Raw genomic sequence first — 21702 nt, 5'->3', positions numbered from 1 at the left:
AACTACACTCCTGTCCTTCCTTTTGTTTTTAGTTCTCAGAATCTCCCGGGTGCTCAGTGAGCCCCGCTTGAGCGAACGAGGTAGTCTGAGTCCGGAAGCCTTCTCCATGCTGAGCAAGTGCTCGCAAAGGCATCTGTGGCACCGGTAGGTGCAGTTTTCTCGGTGACAGCTCTGGAGCTTCTTACAGCAGAGCTGGAGAGAGCTGGGAAAGGAGGCCTGGGTCCCGACCCTGCTCTGTCCCTGTGCTCCTCTGGCAGTCCCTTCAGGGGCCACCGGGCCCTGTGGCAAGAGCTCTTCTTCCACAGATGCTGGCTTCTTGAACAGGACAGGGGCCTGGGCATTGGCATTATTTTCATGAACTCACCACTGATGCCAGCGACCTGGCGGCTGGAGAGTCAGTGTCATAGAAATTGAGAACGTAGACTCTGGGCTAATAATCCTGGCTTTTCTGTTGGCTCAATGGAGCAAGTGACTAAAACTCTTGATGCCTCAGTATTTTCCACTGAGAAGGGAGTTACAAGTGTCCCTGCCTCTTGGGTGGCATGAGGATACATGGGGAGGTTAGTGTAAAGCACATGGCTTGGCTTTTGACTTTTCATCACTTTTCCGATTCCCCTTTTGCCCCAGGTGCCTCCGATTCCTTGTTCCAGTACTCTGACGAGTCCCTCTCTTTGAGGGCAGGTGTAACTCAGTCATCCTCCAGGGCTAAGATCAGGCCTCCTTTTTTCCACCGAGCCTGTCCATCCCTTTGCCTCCTGAAGACTAGATTTGGGGGCCCCTTCCATGTTCTCAGAGAACACTGCACAGCCTGTTGTTGATCTAGGAGCTGTATCACTTTTCAAAGGTAAATACTGGACACGGAAAAGAAAATTCAATTCTTTCATTGCTGGTTACGCAGCCAAATTAATACTTGTCCTGGGTAGTTGTGCGTGCATTCTGTGGACTCTACAGCAGTGGCTGTGCGGGCAGGGACGTGGAAGGAGGCAGGACCCTACTGAAGCAGCCCCGCCCCAGGTGGTACTGACAGGCTCTACCTTACACAGTTCATGACTTGCTTATTTTTTTTTTTTTTTTCTCTTCTACAGATGGCCTTGAAGTTGCCAGAGAATAGTAAAAAAGTAACAGATCTTGGGGAAAAAATCCAGGAAATTAGACTTCTGGTGTCTAAATTCACAAGCTATAAGCTGCTTTGCATAAATGAGCACTCTTCACCCCACAAACAGCCCTGCCAGTTAGGCGTTCTGATCAACAGTCAAATTGAGGCAGAGAGTCACATTTTTTGTTGTTGTTGTTGTTCAGCTTCAGAAGTATCACAGCAAATCACGGGTTTCATTAATTTTTTTGTTGTTCCCACGAGAGAAGAGGAATATACATTGAGCCTCCTCTGACTTTTCTAGGAAGGATATTTACCAGCCACTGTACATGTTTATAAGGGCAGTCTCATTTCTAACCAGTGGCATTACTGGGGCAACAAATAAAATAAGAAGCCAGAGTTAGACATGCCAGGAATGAAAGGTGACTTTCCCTGGACAGAACAATAATCTCTGCATCCAAATGTCTTACAGAATTTATTTGCAAAGGCAGTTTATGATGCACAATGGTGTCTACTTCTCTAGCTGCCAGGAAATAGAGAATCTTGGTATATAGTTAGAATAGCTTACTCACACGGGTAATCCTAACCACCCTTAGAATGTTGGCACTATAACCATTGTGGTTTTGCAGATGACAGAATTAAGTCATGAGGAAGGGCCGTAAACAAGTGCAGTTCTCAGCACCTGGTTTTGAACACAGGTATTTTGTCCCCAGAGCCCACTTTCAACCAGAACATTTCACTGCCTCTCCTTGTCTCCATTTCCCAGGATCAGAATGAACACCCTGCGAGACCAAGGATAGGGTGGGGACTGCCCACTGCTTACCAGATGTGTGTGGCCCCCTCTGCTGGGGAAGGAGACCTTTTTCGGATTTGCACAAGGATATGTTTCCCTTTCTCTCAGGGCTGCTTTCATATTATCCTGTTCTGCCTTCTCAGGTCTCTGCCTTTCCCTAGAAAAAGGAGGAGAAAATGACCAAATTCCAGGTGAGTTGGTTTTCATTTCTGTTACTGGACATGTGGCCCTCAATTCTCAGGAGCAGACCCACTTTTTTCCCCTTCTTAGCCAAAATTAAAGAAAACAGCAGGCATCTAGTACCATTTCTATGTCAGGCTCTTGTTTTCCTTTTTGTCTTTTTGAAAAATTTCTGTTTTTAATTTGATTTATTATCATATCTATTTCACAAATAATAGTATAAAAGAGAATAGAAACTAAAATATCCCACATATTATTACCCTGCTTACAAATCACCTGTTTTTTCCCTGGTCATTTTAAAAATATGCTTTCCTAATTGCCCTTGCAATAATAGATAGAATTTTGAAGTTTTTTCTTCTTAATAGCAGAAAAAAAAATTCCACTTATAATGATAGTGAGGGACTGGGGCTGTAGCTCAGTGGCAGAGCACTTGCCTGGCATGTGTGAGGCACTGGGTTCAGTCCTCAGCACCACATAAAAATGAATAGATAAAATAAGGGTATCATGCCCATCTACAACTAATTTTAAAAAAATTAAAAAAATAAAATAATAGTGAAAAAATTTTAATCTAATATTATTTCAGTGAACTCTTTTTCCCACCCATACCTTTTTCTTTAAATTATTTCCCATTACAAACTTTTAAGTTCTTGTGGATCCTTGCAGTTTTACATTGTAGTATTAATTTTCCTGCACATAATCTTTATTCTAAAAGCGATTCTGAGAGTATTTTGCTACTATTTGTCTTTAATTTTCTAGGGACCAAAAAAAACCAAAAAACAAAAACCCTTTTCCCTAAGCAATGCCTCAGGGACTTTTTAAAAAAGAATACCTAAAATACACTTTTTTTCTAACAGGATCATATTGAAGCTAAACTTGAAAAAAATTAGATGTTTTCATACAAGAAGAACTTAGTTATTTCATCCTAGTAGCCGAAGCTTTCTGTGTCTTTGTGTGTGTCATTATCATGTGTTAATTTATCGTAATTTCAAAACTTTAAGGTTGTTATTCTACAACATGACTATTTCTGCTTTTTGGTATTTATTTTGAAGAGATAATCAACAGAGTTTCAGGAACTAACATCTCCATAAAAGTATGGTTTTTTGGTAACACTGTTTATAACAGGTAATCTAAAGAAAGTATATGTAAATTGAATCAGTTCGTTATATTCTAGCTCATCAGTTCCTTGAATTACTCTTCAGCCCTGAAGTTTTTTGAGAGATGTAGTGACAATATTAATAACAACACCAGCACTAACTGGGTGTTTCCTATGTGCCAGGCACTGTTTCTAAATGCCTAGCCACTCATTTTATTACCAGGACCCTGTGGTATAAGTATCAGCACTAAAATGAGAGAAGAAACTTGTAAAGACCACACAGCTAGCATAGGGTTGAGTGTCCAAATGTGCACACAGGCACGCAGTCTCCAGAGCTGTGCCCATAACCACAGCAGCTATAAAAGCTACAGTTCAAGATGTGGCACAGAGGATGGAGAACATGCTGGAGCAATAAGAGCAACGATATCCCATAAATCTGGTAAATTAAATAAGTGTGGCATGCACATGGAAGTGGAGAAACAGGCACCACCCAACACCATTGGAACTAAAGCTTTTTGGTACAGATGACTTTCTTAATAAAATACAGAGCATTAATAGCCTAGATGCAGCAGAGTTCCAGGGACTTACCTGTGGAAGTAACGTGGATGGGGTTGTATAGCATGTGTGAGGCACTGGGTTCCATCCTCAGCACCACATAAAAATAAATGAATAAAATAAAAGTATTGTATCCACCTGCAACTAACAAATATTTAAAAGGAAAAGGAAGTAAGGTAAAGTATAAGGATTTCTTTTCCTCCAGCCCCTTTGGTTGAAGGAACCGACAGTATGGAAGGCAGACAGCTACTGAAGTTGAACTTGAGTACAGCCATAAGGCACCAACAAAAAAATGTGAAGAAAACAATTTTGACTAGAGTCCTTCAGAATCCAGAAGAGTCCCCGGCCCTTTATACTTTCTCAGTGCTGCCCCTCTTCCATAAACAGGCTGCGTGTGTTTGGTCCTAGGAAATGGTGACGTTCAAGGACGTGGCCGTGGTCTTCAGCGAGGAGGAGCTGGGGCTGCTGGACGCTGCCCAGAGGAGGCTGTACCGGGATGTGATGCTGGAGAACTTCAGGAACCTGCTCTCAGTGGGTGAGGACAGGTGCCTGTGTAACTTTCTGGCAGCCTCCCAGGTGTCTCTAGGGGCTTTTCTATTGGAAGCTTTGGGACTCCTGAAATCTTTCTCTGAGCTTGGGTGCCTGAGAGTCATTGTGTTTATCAGTTTTCATCACTGTGACCAAACTACCTGACAAGAACACCTTAGAGAAGGAAAAGTTAGTTTGACTCACAGGTCCAAGGTTGGCCAACACCATCATGCTGGGCCAGAGGTAAAGCAGAACATCCTTGTAAAAGGGTGTGGCAGAGGAAAGCTGCTTACCTCAAGGAAGGCTTTAGAAAGCAGAGAAAGTCTTTGCAGTTTTCCAGGGACAGAATATGAACTCCAAAGGCATGCCCCGGGGGCCTCGGGGGGCTTCTTTTTCTAGCCACACCTACCTGGCTACAGTTCCCGCCCAGTTAGTCTGTTTGGATTATTAACCCATCACTGGGTGGATTCACTGATGAGGTAACAGCTCTTGTACACTCATCTTTTTACCTCTGAACATTCCTGCATTCACACAGTAGCTTTTGGGAGACACATCCTACCCCAATCATAATAGCTAGCGATCTCTGTAGAACAGGCACAGTGTTTCCGATGGTCCTCTCTAAGCAAAAGTCTTATCTTTTGAGCTGTATGTGGGCAATTGGGGTCCAGCTCCTCCAGGACCCCCAATCAATTTAGTAAGTCATTTCAGTTTTTTGTTGTTTTTGTTTCTCAGGACACCAGTAATCATTTATTAACTTGGTCTGTGGGAGGTATTTTTGTTTTTTTTTCTTTAACAGTGTATTTGTAAAAAAATTCAAGTTTGTGGGAAATTTGCACAAGTCAAAGAACAAGGACACCCTGTAGCTTTTGCTTAGATTGATATTTACCTCATTTGCTTCAAATGGCATACTCATGTTCTTTTCTTTTTCCATATATGTATATGCATCTATATATATGAAAATACACGAATGTTTATAACATCTTTTCCAAACCACTTGAGGATGATTGACATATTGTGACCCTTTTTCTCTAAATATTTCAGTGTATATGCAGAGTTTGAGAATTCCTAAAACCACCTTCACTTCTGATAACCAGCTGCTAATTTGGAGGTCTTCAGAGACAGACCACCCTTAGGCCCCCTAATTCACTGAAGGACTCACAGAACTCACTGAAAGCTGTTATCATCACAATTTCAATTTATTATAGAGAAAGGAGACCGATTGAAATCAACCAAAGAAAGGCGCTTACAGGGCAGAGTCCAGGAATCAAGAGTCCAGAGTCAAGCTGAGAGCTTCCTCTGTCCCCTGCTGTGGAGTCGGGCAGTGTTGACTTTCCCAGCAGTGCGAGCGGCTGCGTGCGTGGATCATTGCCAGCCAGGGAGGCTCACTGGAGTGGAGCCTTGAGGCAAGAGGCTTTATTGGGCTCAGTCATGTTACATTTGGTGGCCATTTATATGGCTGACCTCAGATTCCAACCCCTCCAGAGGCTAAGCTGATAGCATGAGGCTCAGAGCCCACACCATATCTTACGTTGTTTAGTGTCTGGCATGACCCAGGGCATCTGGTTGAACAAAAGACACTTTTTTTTATCAGATGGGAAATTCCAAGGATTTAGAGATCATCTCCCAGGAGCCAGGTGCTAAGTTCAGACTTCTCTCTGGACAAGATTAATCCTTTACTGGATTTTACTTATAGAATTCTACTTGTAGAAATAGGAGTAGTCTCTTGCCTATCGCTAGTACAGATGTGAAACTCTGATCTACCATTTATGCTCGAATTTTATCCGTAAAGATGATTATGATCCTCAAGTGTATTTTTCTCCCTCCAGACCAGGACCTAGTCTGAGTCTATCTAGTTATCTCGTTAGCCTCCTTTAATCTGGAACATTTTCACAGCGTTTCTCTTTTGTGGCTGTGACATTTTTGAAGAATACATTTCCCTTTCCCCTTGTAAACAGATCATTCCCGATTTTTCCTCATAATGAGATTTACACGATCCATTCAGGCAGGAACACTATATGTATATAGATGGAGAGTGTTCTTTCGAGGGTGTCGTATCTGGAGGCACATAATGTTCTCTCGCAAGTGATGCTCATTCAGATTCTGTCAGTCATCACAGATATTTCCCTGTGGATTTACCACTCAGTGATGATTCTTGCCTTATCTGATCTTTACCATGGTAGTTAGAAAATGATGATTTTTCTGACTTAGTATTTCCTATTCATTTAGCAGTCAGTACCTGCTATTGTGCAATAAGAGAACTCCACCCCCAAGCTTTAATTTATTTGTTATTTAGAGAGATTTTTGAATTTTTATATTATTTATAATTTATCATTAAAATTATTTTGGTGTCATTGGTGTTCCAAATTTGGCTCCGTGAAGCTGACTCCTGTGCTTTGTTACATGCCGTAACATCACTTTTAGCACTTCTTATATGGCACAGCATGGTGTCCTGGCTCATCTTTTGCTTTGTGCCAGATACAGAGTCATCCATGCCCTTTTTGAGGAAATTGTATTTAACACCAAGACCTGGGTGTTGGATGTGGTCATTCACCACTGCAGTAACTTTGTTTATTGGTCTTGGTCTTGGTCTTGTGTGTTTGTGTGCACATGCACATGTGTGTACATTTACACATACACATATACTTACATATACACAAACGTACGTACATACATACAAGTATGTATACAAATGAATAGATGTTCAGTTTCATTCAAAATAAAAGAAATGTTAATTAAAATTATACTTACATACCATTTCTCACCCAACAGATTGACGAAACTTTTAAAACTCTACTTTTTTTGCGGGATATAGCTATAGGAAATCACTCTCATTAATTGAAAATAAGAATGCAAAATTATGTTATGCCTAAGGAGGGCAACCCCAGACAGCATCCAGCTAAACTCTGTATTTACCCTTCCCTTATTCTGAATTATTCCTTCCATTTCTGAGGAATTTTTCCCTAAACATAACCAAGTGCAAAAGAACATTAACAGCATACTGCAATTTATGTAAGAAAGAGGAAAATAGGTAAAGGTATGTATATCTGCTTATCTTTATAAGAAGAAACAGGAAGGAAGGATTAGTCAGAAAGTCATGAGATTAGTCTCATATACGGGTGGGAAGGAATGTGGGAAGGAACCGTACTTGAGTATACCTTTCAATCTAGTTTTAACGAAGCAGACATCATCAAACTTAAATATTTTGCCCTCCTTGTCTTTCTTACAGCACATCAGCCCTTCAAACCAGACCTGATAGCCCAGTTGGAGAGAGAAGAAAAGCTTTTGATGTTGGAGACAAAAACTCAAAGAGGTGAATATGCAGGTGAGACCTGTGCAGCAGGATCTAGCAGCCAGCAGGCCCCTTTAGAACACGAAGCGGGAAATGTCAGTTCTGTGCTTGAATCTGCAGTGGCTCCCCATTTCACAGATGGTAAATTTAAAGTACTTACAGTGGCCCGCCAGACCCTACGGTCTCTGCCTCTCACCCCCTTGAATCTTCCCATTCTGTTCTCTTCTCTCACCTAAACAGTCTCTACCACATAATATGTCTTGAGGTAGAATTTTAAAGTTGGACATTTATATGAGTCCAAACATTTAATGTTTCTTGAATCCTTAAGACTGACATCAAAAGTCACTATCACGGGCTGGGGCTGTAGCTCAGTGGCAGAGTGCTTGTCTAGCATGTGTGAGGCACTGGGTTTGATCCTCAGCACCACATAAAAATAAAAAAAATAAAGGCATTCTGCCCATACACAACTATAAAAAATTTTTTTAAAGAAGTCACTGTCACAACTTTGTAGCTATGGATTCTCCTGGGTAGAAAAAAAAAGAAAATTTCAAAATGAATTGTTTAATTTCCATAATTTTTGTTTCCATTTTGGTTAAGGTTCAGGGTCATACATGGCACAGTACTTTCTTGAGAGTAGGATTTGACAAATGTCTTCTCTGAAGGTCCAGAGAGTAAATATTTAAGGCTTTGCCGATTGCTTATACTCTGTGTGGCATATTCTTTGTTTTTCTTAAAATGTTTAAAAAACATAAGAATTAGCCAGGTGTAGTGGCACTGTCTGTAGTCTTTGAACTTAGGAGGCTGAGGCAGGAGGATCACTTGAATCCAGAAATTCAAGAGTAGCTTGGACACTACTTTTTTTTTGACACACTGTCTCAAAAAGAAGGAATGAAGAAAAAAAGGGAGGAAGGTGTTTTAGTCAGCCTTTTTGTCTGGCTAGTTCTTACGTTTATTAAACAAGAACAATTTTAGAGGAGGGGAAGTTTATCTGGGGCTCATGGTTTCAGAGGTCTCAGTCCACAGATGGTCATCTCTGTTGCTCTGGGCCCAAGGTAAGGCACTCCATCATGGCAGGAGGGTGTGGAAGAAGAAAACACCTCAGGACAGACAATCAGGAAGCACTCACAGGGAGTGCCGAAAGGCATGCCCCCAATGACCCCCCTCCTACAGCCACACCCTACCTGCCTGGGGGTTACCACCCAGTTAAATGGATTAATAATAATAAATGGATTAATGCACTGATTGGGTCAAGGCTCTCATAACCCTTTTACTTCACCCCTGAACCTTCTAGTATTATCTCACACATGAGTTTTTTGGGGACTCCTCATATCTAAACCATAACAGAAAGTAAGGCGGGAGGGAGAGTGATGAGCTCAGAAAAAACAATACAGTATGAAATTGTACCACCTTGGGAGATTTTTCTCTGCTCAGCTACTGAGAGAAACTGCCGCATGCTTATTACCAAGATCAGCTTGGACATGCATAGGCCTCGGTGTGCACATAAATCCCAGAGTGCCACCGTTGGTGTAATTCTGATGACCCTTCTGGTGTCCTGAGGGATCCTGAGGCTGGTTCCATTTGGGCACCTTTTAGGAACCCAGCAGAGGAACTTCCTCCTCAGTTAAGACCAAAGCATTTTTAGCCACACACATGAGGCTCCCTGGGTGTTGAAGCTCTTTAGCTTCATAACACTAACCCATTTTTCACAGATGCTCTGAGCCAGATTTCTCCTGTCTTTCTTCTAGTCTGATCTCCTTATCTTTCCAAGCAAAAAGAGGAACAGGGAATTAGAAAAGACAACCCGTAAGGATTCCTCCTCTTTATTCTGCATCTTTTAGCATCTTTTACCTGGCATGGAACAAAGACATTTTCATTTCTATCAGATAATTGTCATCAGCTGTTTTCTTCATTAATTTTAATTCCTTTATGACTTAATTCAGATATCAAATACCACCATGTTAACAGTTGCTGCAATTTTAACTTTATATGTTAACATTAACTAAACTTTAACTTTAAAAAAATGAGTTATTTTTTATTTTGTGGTGCTGGGGATAGAACCCAGTGCCTTGCACTTCCAAGGCAAGTATTGCACCCCTGAACTACACCCCCAGCCCTTCACTTTAACTTTTAACTCAACCTTTCATAAATATTTTATGCTGTCTTAGATATGTCTCTCAGATGTTGATCTAGTGTTAATAATTCTTTGACATAATTTCCTTTTTTAAAAAATTTTTAGTTGTAGATGGACACAATATCTTTATGTATTCATTTTATGTGATGCTGAGGATCGAACCCAATGCCTCACATGTGGGAGGCAAGCTCTACCTCTGAGCCACAATTCCAGCCCTCATAATTTCCTTTTTAATAGAAAGTGTTCTACATTTGCATTAACTACATTCAGATAGAAAGAAGATATGGATAAAATGGCATGTTGCTAATGAAATATGACATCTGTTTGTTAAATTGCACATTTGAACATTTTTTCTTACAATTTTTTGTGCCATTTGTGATCATCTGCATTGACAGGGGTTCTGACATCTGATCTCAGGCTGTGGTAGGCAGGCCGATTTTATGCTATAGTATCCAGCGAGTCTTTGCTCTCTGCACTTCACTCCCTCTGCCTCTCCCCACGAGCCTGTTCTTGTTTTCAGATAGTCTGTATTTCTCCCTGTGAACAGTTAAAACTGTGAGAGGTGGCAGCTTTATGACCCAGAGTTGCATCCCACAACCCTTGTTAGCATAGAGGATTAGAAAGATAGAACTTTCCAAAGGTTCCCTCTGAATGGAGGGTGGAAAGTGGAGGAGCCGGAGTCTGGCCTTGGTGTGGCCCAGCAGCCAGCACAGCAGCTTCAGGGGGCTCTGGTCACATCCATTGCTGTGCCTCGTGCTGCCCCCAGAAGGCCTCAGGTTTTCTTCCTGCCTGAAGGCGTCAGCAGAATGTGGGTCATCTCTGGCTGTTTGTCCAAGCTGATGTTCTTGAGGAGCTTCTAACAGAAGTGAAAAAAGAAAGTATAACCAAAATTTGTTTCTTTCAGTTCATTATGACTATTAAATGTATAGGAATTGTTTGGAATTTATTTATGACAGAACGGCTCTGTTATTGAGTTGATCGATTTAAGACGCTGGACTGTTCGGCTTTGTCAAACTCTAGATGCTCAAGCAGGATTACTATGAAATAAATTCTCAACCATTTTACCTCAGATGAGGTCTTTCGGTGCTCTCTTGAGCTTATTTTCTCCATCAGATGAAGTTTATTTATAAACTCAGCACAGTTTCTCATCAGCACTCTACCACTGATGTTAAAATAGAACTTAAATGTGGAGACGTGGAAAGGAAGTGACAGAGTGCTTTGGTTTGTACCACGGATCAGAGGAAGTTCAAGTTAGTGTTGTTAAAGGTGCGCTGTTTCCTGTGAGCATTGAGTGAAAGCACCTTTTTTTTTTTCCTGTTTTTTTTTTTTTTTTTTTTTTTTTTAACATTGTAAAAACCACTGGTCAAAGAGAAGCTCTAATCTCCTACATACTCTAAGAGATTGTTGTCATAAACTCTGCACTAATTTGTATTGAAATAGATGCTTTGTAAGAAATTGGACTTTGTCAAGTTGCTTTCATGTTCTGAGACACGTCAGTCCCAAGAGACTTGACGTATTGAACTGTATCTTTATAGATGTATAGTGGGTAACTTTTTTTAGTTTTAGGTGGACACAATACCTTTATTTTATTTATTTATTTTTATGTGGCGCTGAGGATCGAACCCAGTGCCTCACATGTGCTAGGCGAGCCCCCTACCACTGTGCCACAACCCCCAGCCCTGTAGTGGGTAGTTTTGATGACACTGAAACAAAGCTGTATCATTATGATTAACTCTAGCTAGAAACCCAAACTTCTCATGCACAAGCTATATATTTATCTGACATACCTCCTATGTCACAGCATTTCATTGTTAGGAGATAAAATTTTAATGTAACAGCTGAAAGCTTTGCATTTGAGAAGGCAGAGGCATCAACAACTGAGTTTTGAAAGTACCCGGATGAGTAGTTATGGAGATGCCTCAAAGTGTTTTCCCACAGTCAGTGCACGACCCCAGAGCCTACGGCACAGGGCCATCCCTGGGCCCTTTCTTTATTCCTTTTGTTTGTTTTAAAGTGGGGATAGGGTAGGTATTACACTTGAAATTTTGCTCAAGAAAATATATGCTCTTTTAGGGCTGGAACTGTAGCTCAATGGTGGAACGCCTGCCTGGCACGTGAGGCACTGGGCTTGATCCTCGGCACCACATAAAAATAAATAAATAAAATAAAGGCATCGTGTCTATCTACAACTAAAAAAATTTTTCAAAAATATGCTATTTTAAAAGTAACTCTGAAAATTAAGGCCTCAATCCATAACTCCTGCCTGTGGATCTTTTGGGGTCACTTCCTTTCATTTCATCCACAAGAGATTCTTGTGACCTTTGCTTTCCTCTCCAGCAGCGTCACCCTGAGCGTAGCCCTGCCTCTCCTATAACTTTCAGCTTCCTGCAAAATTGCCATCACCAGGTCCTTTCCCATGAAAAGTAGCTTATAGGTCCATGCCCTTTTTGTTCAGTGAGTGAGAATGATATAAACTGGTTTATTCATCAGTCACTGGGCCCCATTGTAGGAGTGAGGATAATGCAGTGCAGACTGCAAGTGTTTGTCCTTGTGGATAATATATTCCTGCACAGAGAGACAAACAAAGAAGTAAGAAAGAATTATTGTGTTTGCAGATAATACTCATATTTATACCTCTTTTCTGAATAACTTGGAGAGTTATTGTGCTGCCAAGTACATATTATTAGTTCAACAATTAGTACATATTATTAGCTTAACCAGTTTTATTTAGGGTACTTCTCACTGGAATATGAAGATCTACTGTTTGTTTATAATCCAATATTTAAATACTAGATAACAGACCATTTGTATGCAAATATGCCTGTCTTCATCTCTTCCGATGTCTCAGACTCCCTGAACATTAGAGTCTTAATCCAGTAAAATGATACAAATGAGAGCTGGTATTCATTAGGTTTTGTTCCTGGCTGATGAGCTGCCTAGGAAGACACCTTCCAGGTGCCATGAGACTTGGCTGTGCTTGCCTTCTGTACCCCCTTTTTTTCTGATGTCTTTTGAGTTGAATCCTACAAGAGCATTTCATATTCTTGTCTGCACTTAGTAATTGTGAAATATCTTTTGAAAGGATTTAAAGCTCCTAATGACTAACAGTGACTTAGAAGAGCTTATTATTCTCATGAAGATAAATAGCTGGGGCTGGGGAGATAGCTCAGTTGGTAGAGTGCTTGCCTTGTAAGCACAAGGCCCTGGGTTCAATCCCCAGCACCGCCCCACCAAAACAACAACAACAACAACAACAACAAAAAACAGATAAATAGCTCATTAAAGATGGGCCATATGGTGCCTCAAGCATAGTTGAAAGATCTACAGACCATCTTGGGCACAGCATTTAACTCCCAGTCTCCTTATAAACAAACAGAAGCATCACAGTGCTGATATGCCAGAGAAAGTAAGAAAAAGTTATTATCAGAACAAAAAGCACTGTCTGTCCATTTGCAGCTACATTCTTTCCAATTTAAGAATATCCCCTTCTGGGGCTGGGGTTGTGGCTTGGTGGTAGAGCGCTCGAGTAGCATGCATGAGGCCCTGGGTTCAATCCTCAGCACCACATAAAAATAAAATAAAGGTATTGTGTCCACCTATACCTAAAACAAAAAAAAAATTTTTTAAACTTAAAAAAAAAAAGAATATCCCCTTCTCTTTCTTCCTTTGGCTCTCCAGGAAACCCATGGTAAACTCATGATAGCATGCTTATGGTTTTACTAGGCCTTTTAAACAGGACCATCATTTGCTCACCAGGTTGTGTTAAAGCTCTGATTTTCAGACATGTAAACAGTCTGAATGTTGTGGATCCTATTTATATGCCTAATGTAACCTAAGAAGAGGCATTTTCTAAGTATTCTTAGAAGTAGTGACATGGATTTTTTACATTACGACCTAAGAATAAAATATTAAAATCTCTGAATAAAGCATTCACTTGTACACTTGTCTGAATTCTCTTTATCTTTATAGGAAGCAGCAGTCAACCCAAGTCAGAGAATGTTCAAGAAATGGGATTGAGCTACTTTCCCCCCAAAGAGCTTTTCTCTTGTCAGACTTGGCAACAAGATGCAGGCAGGTTAACCAGGGATCCGGAGTCCACAAAACACTTTCAGGGGAAGACTTTCCAACTGCAAAAACAAGGTGATTTCCCCTACCAGATTTGGACAGAAATGCCAATTCAGATTTCTGAAGATGGGAACTACATATTAACTCAGGTGGGGGATGATTCCAAGTATGTAAAAAATCAAGAATTTTCATCTTTGAGAGACCAGCAGTGTTGGAGGAAAATGTATCTGACAGAGTCACATAATTATCAATGTAAATGTCAACAGATTTCCACAAGAAATAATTCCTGTAGGTGTGACAGTGTCAGATGGATCTCACATCACACTGATAATCTGGAAGTACACAGAAGTGGAAAAGATGGCAGTTGTCATCACTGTGGGGACGATACCACGATGGTGTCAGTACTTAATCAGGACTCAGTTCAGAGAGGGCAGAAGCCCTGCCCATGTACTGAGTATAGAAAAGCCTTCCACAGTGACTGCAGCTCTCAAGTTCATCAGCAGCTCCACTTAGAAGGGAAACCCTGCACGTATAGTCCATGTGGAAAAGACTGTAGCTACAGGTCAGTTCTTCATGTACATCCAGGTGTTCAGAGGGGAGATGAAGGTGTTGAGCGGTCACACCTGCAGTCTCGTCAGAGAGAGTGTACAGAGGAGAAACCATGCAAGTGTGGAGGACACAGAAAGAACTTTACCAGTTTCTCCTCTATTGACACTTGTGAGCTTAACCACACAGGAGAAACACCCCAGAGGTACAAACTTTATGAGAAATCCTTCAGTTACAGCTTAGACCTTAGTAGTATTTTTAGGGTCCATACTAGGGAGGAACCGCAGGAGTATGAGAATGGGAATGTTTTACACCAGAGTTCATGTCTTCAGGCTCATCAGAAAGCTCACTCTGAAGAGAAACTATTCACAGGTGTGAAATACGGGAAAGATTCCTTTTGTAGTTCAGATCTTAACATTGAGCATAGAGTTCACATGGAAGAGCACCCCTATAATCCTAAGGAATGTGGCAGTGACTTCAACCTGGCCTCACATTATCAGGACTTTCAGATGGTCTACCCTAGGCAACGATCTTACAAGCATTACGTATGCAGTAACAGCTTCAGTCACAACTCATATATTCCAGGCCGTCAGAAAATTCACATGGGAGAAAAACCTTATAAGGAATGTGCAAATGGCTTCAACTGGAGTTCAAAACTCAAAGACCATCAGAGAGTCCACAGTGGACAAAAGCCATACAAATGCAATGTGTGTGGCAAAGCCTTCAGTCACAGATCAGTTCTCAATGTTCACCAGAGAGTCCACACAGGAGAGAAACCTTATAAATGTGAGGAGTGTGATAAGGGCTTCAGTCGGAGCTCATACCTGCAAGCCCATCAGAGAGTGCACACGGGAGAGAAGCCCTACAAGTGTGAGGAGTGTGGCAAGGGCTTCAGCCGGAACTCCTACCTTCAAGGCCACCAGAGAGTTCACACTGGAGAGAAGCCATACAAGTGTGAGGAGTGTGGGAAGGGCTTCAGTCGGAGTTCACACCTTCAAGGCCACCAGAGAGTGCACACTGGAGAAAAACCATTCAAGTGTGAGGAGTGTGGGAAGGGCTTCAGTTGGAGCTTCAATCTTCAAATTCATCAGCGTGTTCACACAGGAGAAAAACCCTACAAGTGTGAAGAGTGTGGCAAAGGCTTCAGTAAGGCCTCAACTCTTCTGGCCCACCAGAGGGTCCACACAGGGGAGAAGCCGTACCAATGTGAGGCGTGTGGGAAGAGCTTCAGCCAGAGATCATATCTTCAGAGTCATCAGAGTGTCCACTCGGGAGAGAGACCTTATATATGCGAGGTGTGTGGGAAGGGCTTCAGTCAGAGGGCCTATCTACAAGGTCATCAGAGAGTCCACACTCGAGTGAAACCGTATAAGTGTGAGATGTGTGGCAAGGGCTTCAGTCAGAGTTCACGCCTCGAAGCACATCGGAGGGTCCATACCGGAGGGAAACCATACAAATGCGAGATGTGCACCAAGGGCTTCAGTGAGAGTTCACGCCTTCAGGCACATCAGAGGATCCACACGGAAGGGAGGCCCTACAAATGCGAACAGTGTGGCAAGGGCTTCAGCGGATTTTCAAGCCTCCAAGCCCATCACAGGGTCCACACTGGGGAGAAGCCATACAAATGTGAGGCGTGTGGGAAGGGCTTCAGCCAGAGATCAAACCTGCAGGCTCATCAGAGGGTGCACACGGGGGAGAAACCGTACACGTGTGACGCATGTGGCAAGGGTTTCCGTTGGAGCTCAGGTCTTCTCATTCATCAAAGAGTCCATAGCGGTGACAAATTCTATAAAAGTGAAGAATATGGTAAGGATTATCCTTCCTCAGAAAACCTACATAGAAATGAAGGTCTGTAAAATAATGTTCTGGTTTGTTTTGAAGTCCCCAGATGGGAGATGAAATTTCCTAATCGCTAGAGTTCTTTTAGTGGGGAAAAAAAATGCTTTTAAAAGTGAAAATGTAATTTCCCCCCAGTAGCAACATTTATGATGGTTAGGAGATGACACAGCAGAGGCCTCTGATGAGAGGGGCTCCTAGCAGATTTTGTCAAAAGTTTAAAAAGTCATTGCACAGAAGTGAGGGCTTACAGAATGGGAGTGAGGTCAGGAACTTAACAGGATGATGGTGAGCCCACTAAGATGTAAGCCCATGAAGGAAAGGAATTTGCTCATTGCGGAGTCTACAAAACCATGACCTTTCATAACTCAGAGTAGGTGCTCAGTAATTTTTGCTGAATGAGTAAAAGTATATAAACGTATAACCTTTGAAAATTTTATGAAGCTCATTTCAAAAACTTTCATTTAAAAATGGAATTGGAGGAAGAAGCCCACAAGTAATCTTAGTATCACCTCAAGTAAATATTTGAAATGTAGACTGTCAAACAATATTGCAATTTGAAATAACATGAATTTGGTTGTAACCTTTTTGGGACTGGTTTCCACGTTTTGTCCTCTTAAACAGGGGTATGCGACATTTCTTCATAGTTGTTCTCTTTCTATGCAGCATACTCTCAATTTAAGTGCAGCACTGTCTCCCAGTCTCCCCTCTTCCTCCCGCTTCCTCCCCCTCCTCCGTGTGTGTGTGTACACAAGTGTGCGCTTTAAATGACAGTACAAACTGATAAACTGTTTCTGGTTAACTTTTCAAAAACAGAATGCTGCATTTTTACTTCTGCCCTATGTTAAGGCAGAGTTTTACTCTAACATTTGGAAAGTGTCAGTAGTGGTTACTGATAACAAGTACTTTTAAATAAATGTCAGAATTATAATGGCTTTTTTCTTCACTATCCATATTTTCATTAAAATCCACTTCATCTGACCGATTTTTTAGTGTTGGTGTTGTCTAATCCAGACCTTCATAGGAACTTAACAGGATGTTAAGTGACAAGCTCGAAGAACTTGAAGTTCTCTGTGCCCACACTTTCCGCACTTGCACAAAGGGGAAGATCTTGAATTTTAAAAAGCATTTAACCAGGGCTGTTAGCACAGTATTGCCATTTACTTGCTTATCTCTATTTTCAAGAACAATGCATTTTGTTGGTGGGAGTGAAAAACACAAATTTCTCATCCAGTGTATATCAAACCCTGCATATACTTGTCATGTACCACCTAATAACAGGGACACATTCTGAGAAATGTAGAGCAGTTTAATTGTTGTGAACATCATAGCATTACTGAACACAAACCAAGATGGCCAAAACCTCACCAAGCAATATAATCTCATAGGACTGTCTTCAAATGTGCAGTCCATTGTTGATGGAAATGTGAGGTATGTGACTATAGCAAAATGCAAAATGTGCATACTCACCTGGAAATACTAGGATGATAATTACGATTAATTTTAACAGTGACAGAGGATTTACAATGATGGTACTTTTAAAAATGCAACAAATTATTCATTAATAGGAATTTGGATAAGTTTCTTTATAGTCCTATACTGTGGAGCTACAGAAAGTATGAAATGTCTCTAAAACGACACCTTAGTATCATACATATTGTTTAGTGAAAATGTGTGTTGTGCCTTCATAATATCCAGGTAATTTAAATTTATATAGATATGTGTTCCAATACAGACTTATAGATAATATTTGAAAGATTATTCATCATTATGTATATAGCAGTTTCCTCGGCAAGAAAAATCTTAGTTTTTTCTTTTTTGCAGTTTGCTTTTAAAAAGTACAATGGACATTTACCAGTTTTACCAAGTTAGAAGCAACTCCTGAGATTTTAGCCCTTGTATTTAAGAACTTGTGATATGATTTATATGCTTTATTTCATTCTAAGAAATTATGGCCTAAATTTAATAATAAAACCCCTGAATTTAATTTTTACATTTTGGGAATTTTTGAGGACACAGATTAATTAGATACTTGATGCAACAACTTTGTATTTCTGTGAGATTTCTTTTGGTCTCAGTGTCACCTGGGATGTCCACACATAATTCAGTAGAGTAAGTTGATGCATCGTATTTTTTGGGGGGTCATATTTCCCTCTGCTTGATGAAGGGTGACCAGGGCACTAGTTCAGCTGATCTCTGAGGTGCTGGTTCAGGAATCACTGTCCATCAGAAATCCAGGGCTTCTAATGCATGTCTTTGCAATCATCACTTCCAAGGAAAGATCAAGAACTCATGGTGGTTTTATTAATAAAAAGTCTTTACAATCTTAGTAACAGAAAATTCAGAGTTGCTTAAACCAAAGCAATTTTTGTTCATAGAAATGAAAAGGTCCAGGTAGGTTAGACTCGAGTCTTGTGCTCACAAGGTGACAGCATCCCTGCTTTTTTCACTCACACCAAGGAAAGAGAGCACCTGCCTCATTTTAGTGGTATGTAGTTTTGCTCCCCAGAGTGCATGGGGTCCCTGTTGTTTTTATGTGGTCTCAGTTTTTAGGACACCCCTGGACTAGACTGCTCCTGGTGACAAGTAACAGTAGGCTACACTGGGAAAAGGGAAGAAGGTGGACAGAGATTCCTCCCTGGCACAAGTGTACAGGATGCCCAAAGCTGAAGTACAGCATGAACACTGGGGAAAGTCCTCCAGCACACCAGCCCCCGCCCTGAACAAGGTGATCCTGGAGGAATTTGAAGCCAGTGGTATGCTTAAAATAACTATTGCAAAAAAAAAAAAAAAATAGAAAAGAAGAATCCAATACCAGTTTACTTTCTGGCAATTCAATTCAACAGTCTAACAAATCCTAGCAGAACAAGCCAAGTTCCTGGCAAAAATATTCTTTACTTCAGTCTCTACTCTTCTGTGTATGTTATCTGGCATTCGATTAAGAACGACCCTCCACTAAGAGCTGACCCATCAACATCACAGAGCTGGCCATATTTTGGAACTATCAAGGAATTTTACATAATATGCAGACGATATGCATGAGCAGATGGAAGATATCAGTGGAAATTAATGAGAATCAAATGGGAAATGCTAGAAAAGAATTCATAATGATGCTTCTGAAGGACTCATGAATAGGCTTAAGAGAGCTGAGAAAGGCAGCAGAAAACTTGAATGTGGGTCAATAGAAAACACCCGAACTGAAACACATCAGCAAAAAGTGTGACGGAAACAATGAAGAATGACATTGTAGATCTGATATTGGTATGATTCTGAACCCAGGGCAGAGAGGGGAGAGAAAACTGAGAAAATAGGTATTTGAAGAGATAATGGGGGCTGGGGTTATGGCTCAGTGGCAGAGCACTTGCCTAGCATGGGTGAGGCGCTGGGTTCCATGCCCAGCACCACATAAAAAATAAAATAATTACATCCATCTACAACTAAAATATTTTTTAAAAAGAGATAATGGCTGAGAAGTCTACAAAAATATAGACCCACCTAGATCCGAGAAACTTGCAATACCAAAGCAGGATTTAAAACAAACAACTGGAAATCTCACACACTTTATTGCCAAACAACTAAAAATGGACGACAACATTGACCAAGAACAGACAGAAAAGCAAACATGAGAGAATCAGCAGACTGCGCCTCTGGGACCAAGCACACACAAGGCAGTGGGTGTCATCTTCAACGCTCTCACAGATTCTGTCGATCAAGAACAAAATCCAGTGGAAAATCAGCTTTAAAGTATGCAAAATAAACACATTTCCATAAAAATCACTTAAACCAAAAGCAGACAGAGTTGAGCCAATAGCACAAGATACAGATAAGAAAAAGTGACCTGCCGGGCATTATAGTGCACACCTGTGACCTCAGCAACTCCGAAGGCTGAGGCAGGAGGATTGCAAGTTTGACACCAGTCTTGTCAACTTAATGAGACGCTGTCTCAAAAAATAAAAAGGGTTGGGGATGCATCTCAGTGGTACAGCACCCCTGGCTTCAATCCCCAGTACTACCAATAATTAATTAACTAATTAATTAATTTAAAAAGGAAAAGAAAGAAGCAAACAATTGGCATGATCGTAGGTAAATCCAGTGATCTAAAAAATTATATTAAATGTAAATGTTCTTAACATATCACTTAAAACACAGGGATTGTCAGGTTGGATTAAAAAAACAAAACCCAACTATATGCTACATGCTGTCTATAATAAATCATCTTTAAATATAAAGAGAAGTTTAAAGTTTAAAGGTATGTAATACTAAAACTAAAGAAAGCTAGATTGGCTATGTTAACAACAAATACTTCATAATGAATAACTCCTGATGCATACCAGAAAATACAATCCTAAATGTGTATATATCTGACAACAGAGCTTCAAGATGCATGAGGCAAAAGCTAATAGAAAACCGAAAGTTAATAAAGAACTCAACACTCTTAGTGATTGATAAATCAAGATGACAGAAGACCAGTAGAGATGTATAACACTTGAACAACGCTGTCACCTAACTCGACTCAACTGACATCCGGAGAACACTTTGTGCAACTATGGTTGAATAATATTCTAGCCATAGTTCAAATGTATTTGGAACAGTCACCAAAATAAATCATGTATCTGAGGTCTAAGACAAACCATAGCAAGTTTAAAAGTAAATCCATGCAAAGTATGTGCTCATGAAAATGGAATTAAAGTAGAAACCTGGAAACCTCCCCAACTCATATTTGAAAATTCAACAGCCTACTTCTAAATAACCCTTGAGTCAAAGAAAACAAAAAGAAATGCAAATGTAGTTTGAGTCAAAATGAAAACAGCATATCAAAATATGTGGGATGTAGCTACCAAAGTTCTTACAGGGATATTGATAACATTGAATAAGTATATAGGAAACATGAAAGTTCTGAAATCAGTCATCTGTGATTCCACCATTAGGATCTAGAAGAAGAGCCAATTAAGTCTGAAATGAGCAGAAGGAAGAAATAAAGAGCAGAAATTCTGAACATAAAAAAAGGAAAGAAAGAAATGAATGTTAGTAGAGAAAAATCAGCGAAGCCAAATGCTGATTCTTTGAAAATTTCCATAAAATAGAAACACTTCTAGGCATATTGATAAAGAAGAAAACAGAAGTTACAATTATCAATATCAAGAATAAAGAAATGACTGAACCAATGAGAACAAATTGCTATAAAAAACAAATGGCTAGGCTGGGGACATACCTCAGTAGGTAGTGCTTGCCTCACATGCACAAGGCCCTGGGTTTAATCCTCAGCATGAAAAAAAAAAGTGGTATATGTCTATAATATCAGTTATTCAGGAGGCTGAGGCAGGAGGATTGCAAGTTTGAGGCCAGCCTTGCAACTTAGCAAGACTCTCAAAAAGACTGAAGGTGTAGCTCAGCAGTAAAGTGCCCCTGGGTTCAAGCCCCAGTGCTGAAAAAAGTCACTGTAGATTCCTTATTAACCAGAAATATTAGGAACACCTTCATGAGAACATTAAGAAGAGTGTTTTCTTTGTCACTGTGAGTTTGGTAAAGAGTTCTTAGCATGGTCCAGGTAACGACGCTTGGTAAACTCGACTTCATCAAAATTAAAACCTCT

The 21702-nt window shown here is 40.6% G+C and overlaps 1 protein-coding gene across 4 annotated transcripts in view; it reads left to right on the top strand.

The window, feature by feature from the left end:
* LOC306648662 (uncharacterized protein) overlaps positions 1-18913 on the top strand; it is a 32237-nt gene extending 13324 nt beyond the window's left edge. For 2 of the 4 annotated variants that reach the window (XM_079118877.1, XM_079118878.1), the window contains exons 5-8: positions 2030-2077; positions 4123-4249; positions 7469-7564; positions 13632-18913. In XM_079118877.1, coding sequence (XP_078975003.1) covers positions 2063-2077; positions 4123-4249; positions 7469-7564; positions 13632-16129 — 2736 coding nt within the window. In that variant the 5' untranslated portion in view covers positions 2030-2062 and the 3' untranslated portion in view covers positions 16130-18913. Of the gene's footprint in view, positions 1-2029; positions 2078-4101; positions 4250-7468; positions 7565-13631 lie in introns of all 4 variants that reach the window. The other 2 variants (XM_079118879.1, XM_079118880.1) reach the window with 2 other exon arrangements.
* The last annotated feature ends 2789 nt before the right edge of the window (positions 18914-21702 follow it).

The sequence above is a fragment of the Sciurus vulgaris genome (assembly GCF_902686455.1).
Source record: "Sciurus vulgaris genome assembly, chromosome: 17".
NCBI classification, from domain to species: domain Eukaryota; kingdom Metazoa; phylum Chordata; class Mammalia; order Rodentia; family Sciuridae; genus Sciurus; species Sciurus vulgaris.
Note: the sequence above shows the minus strand (reverse complement) of the source record. Positions and strands in the feature narration are given on the sequence as shown.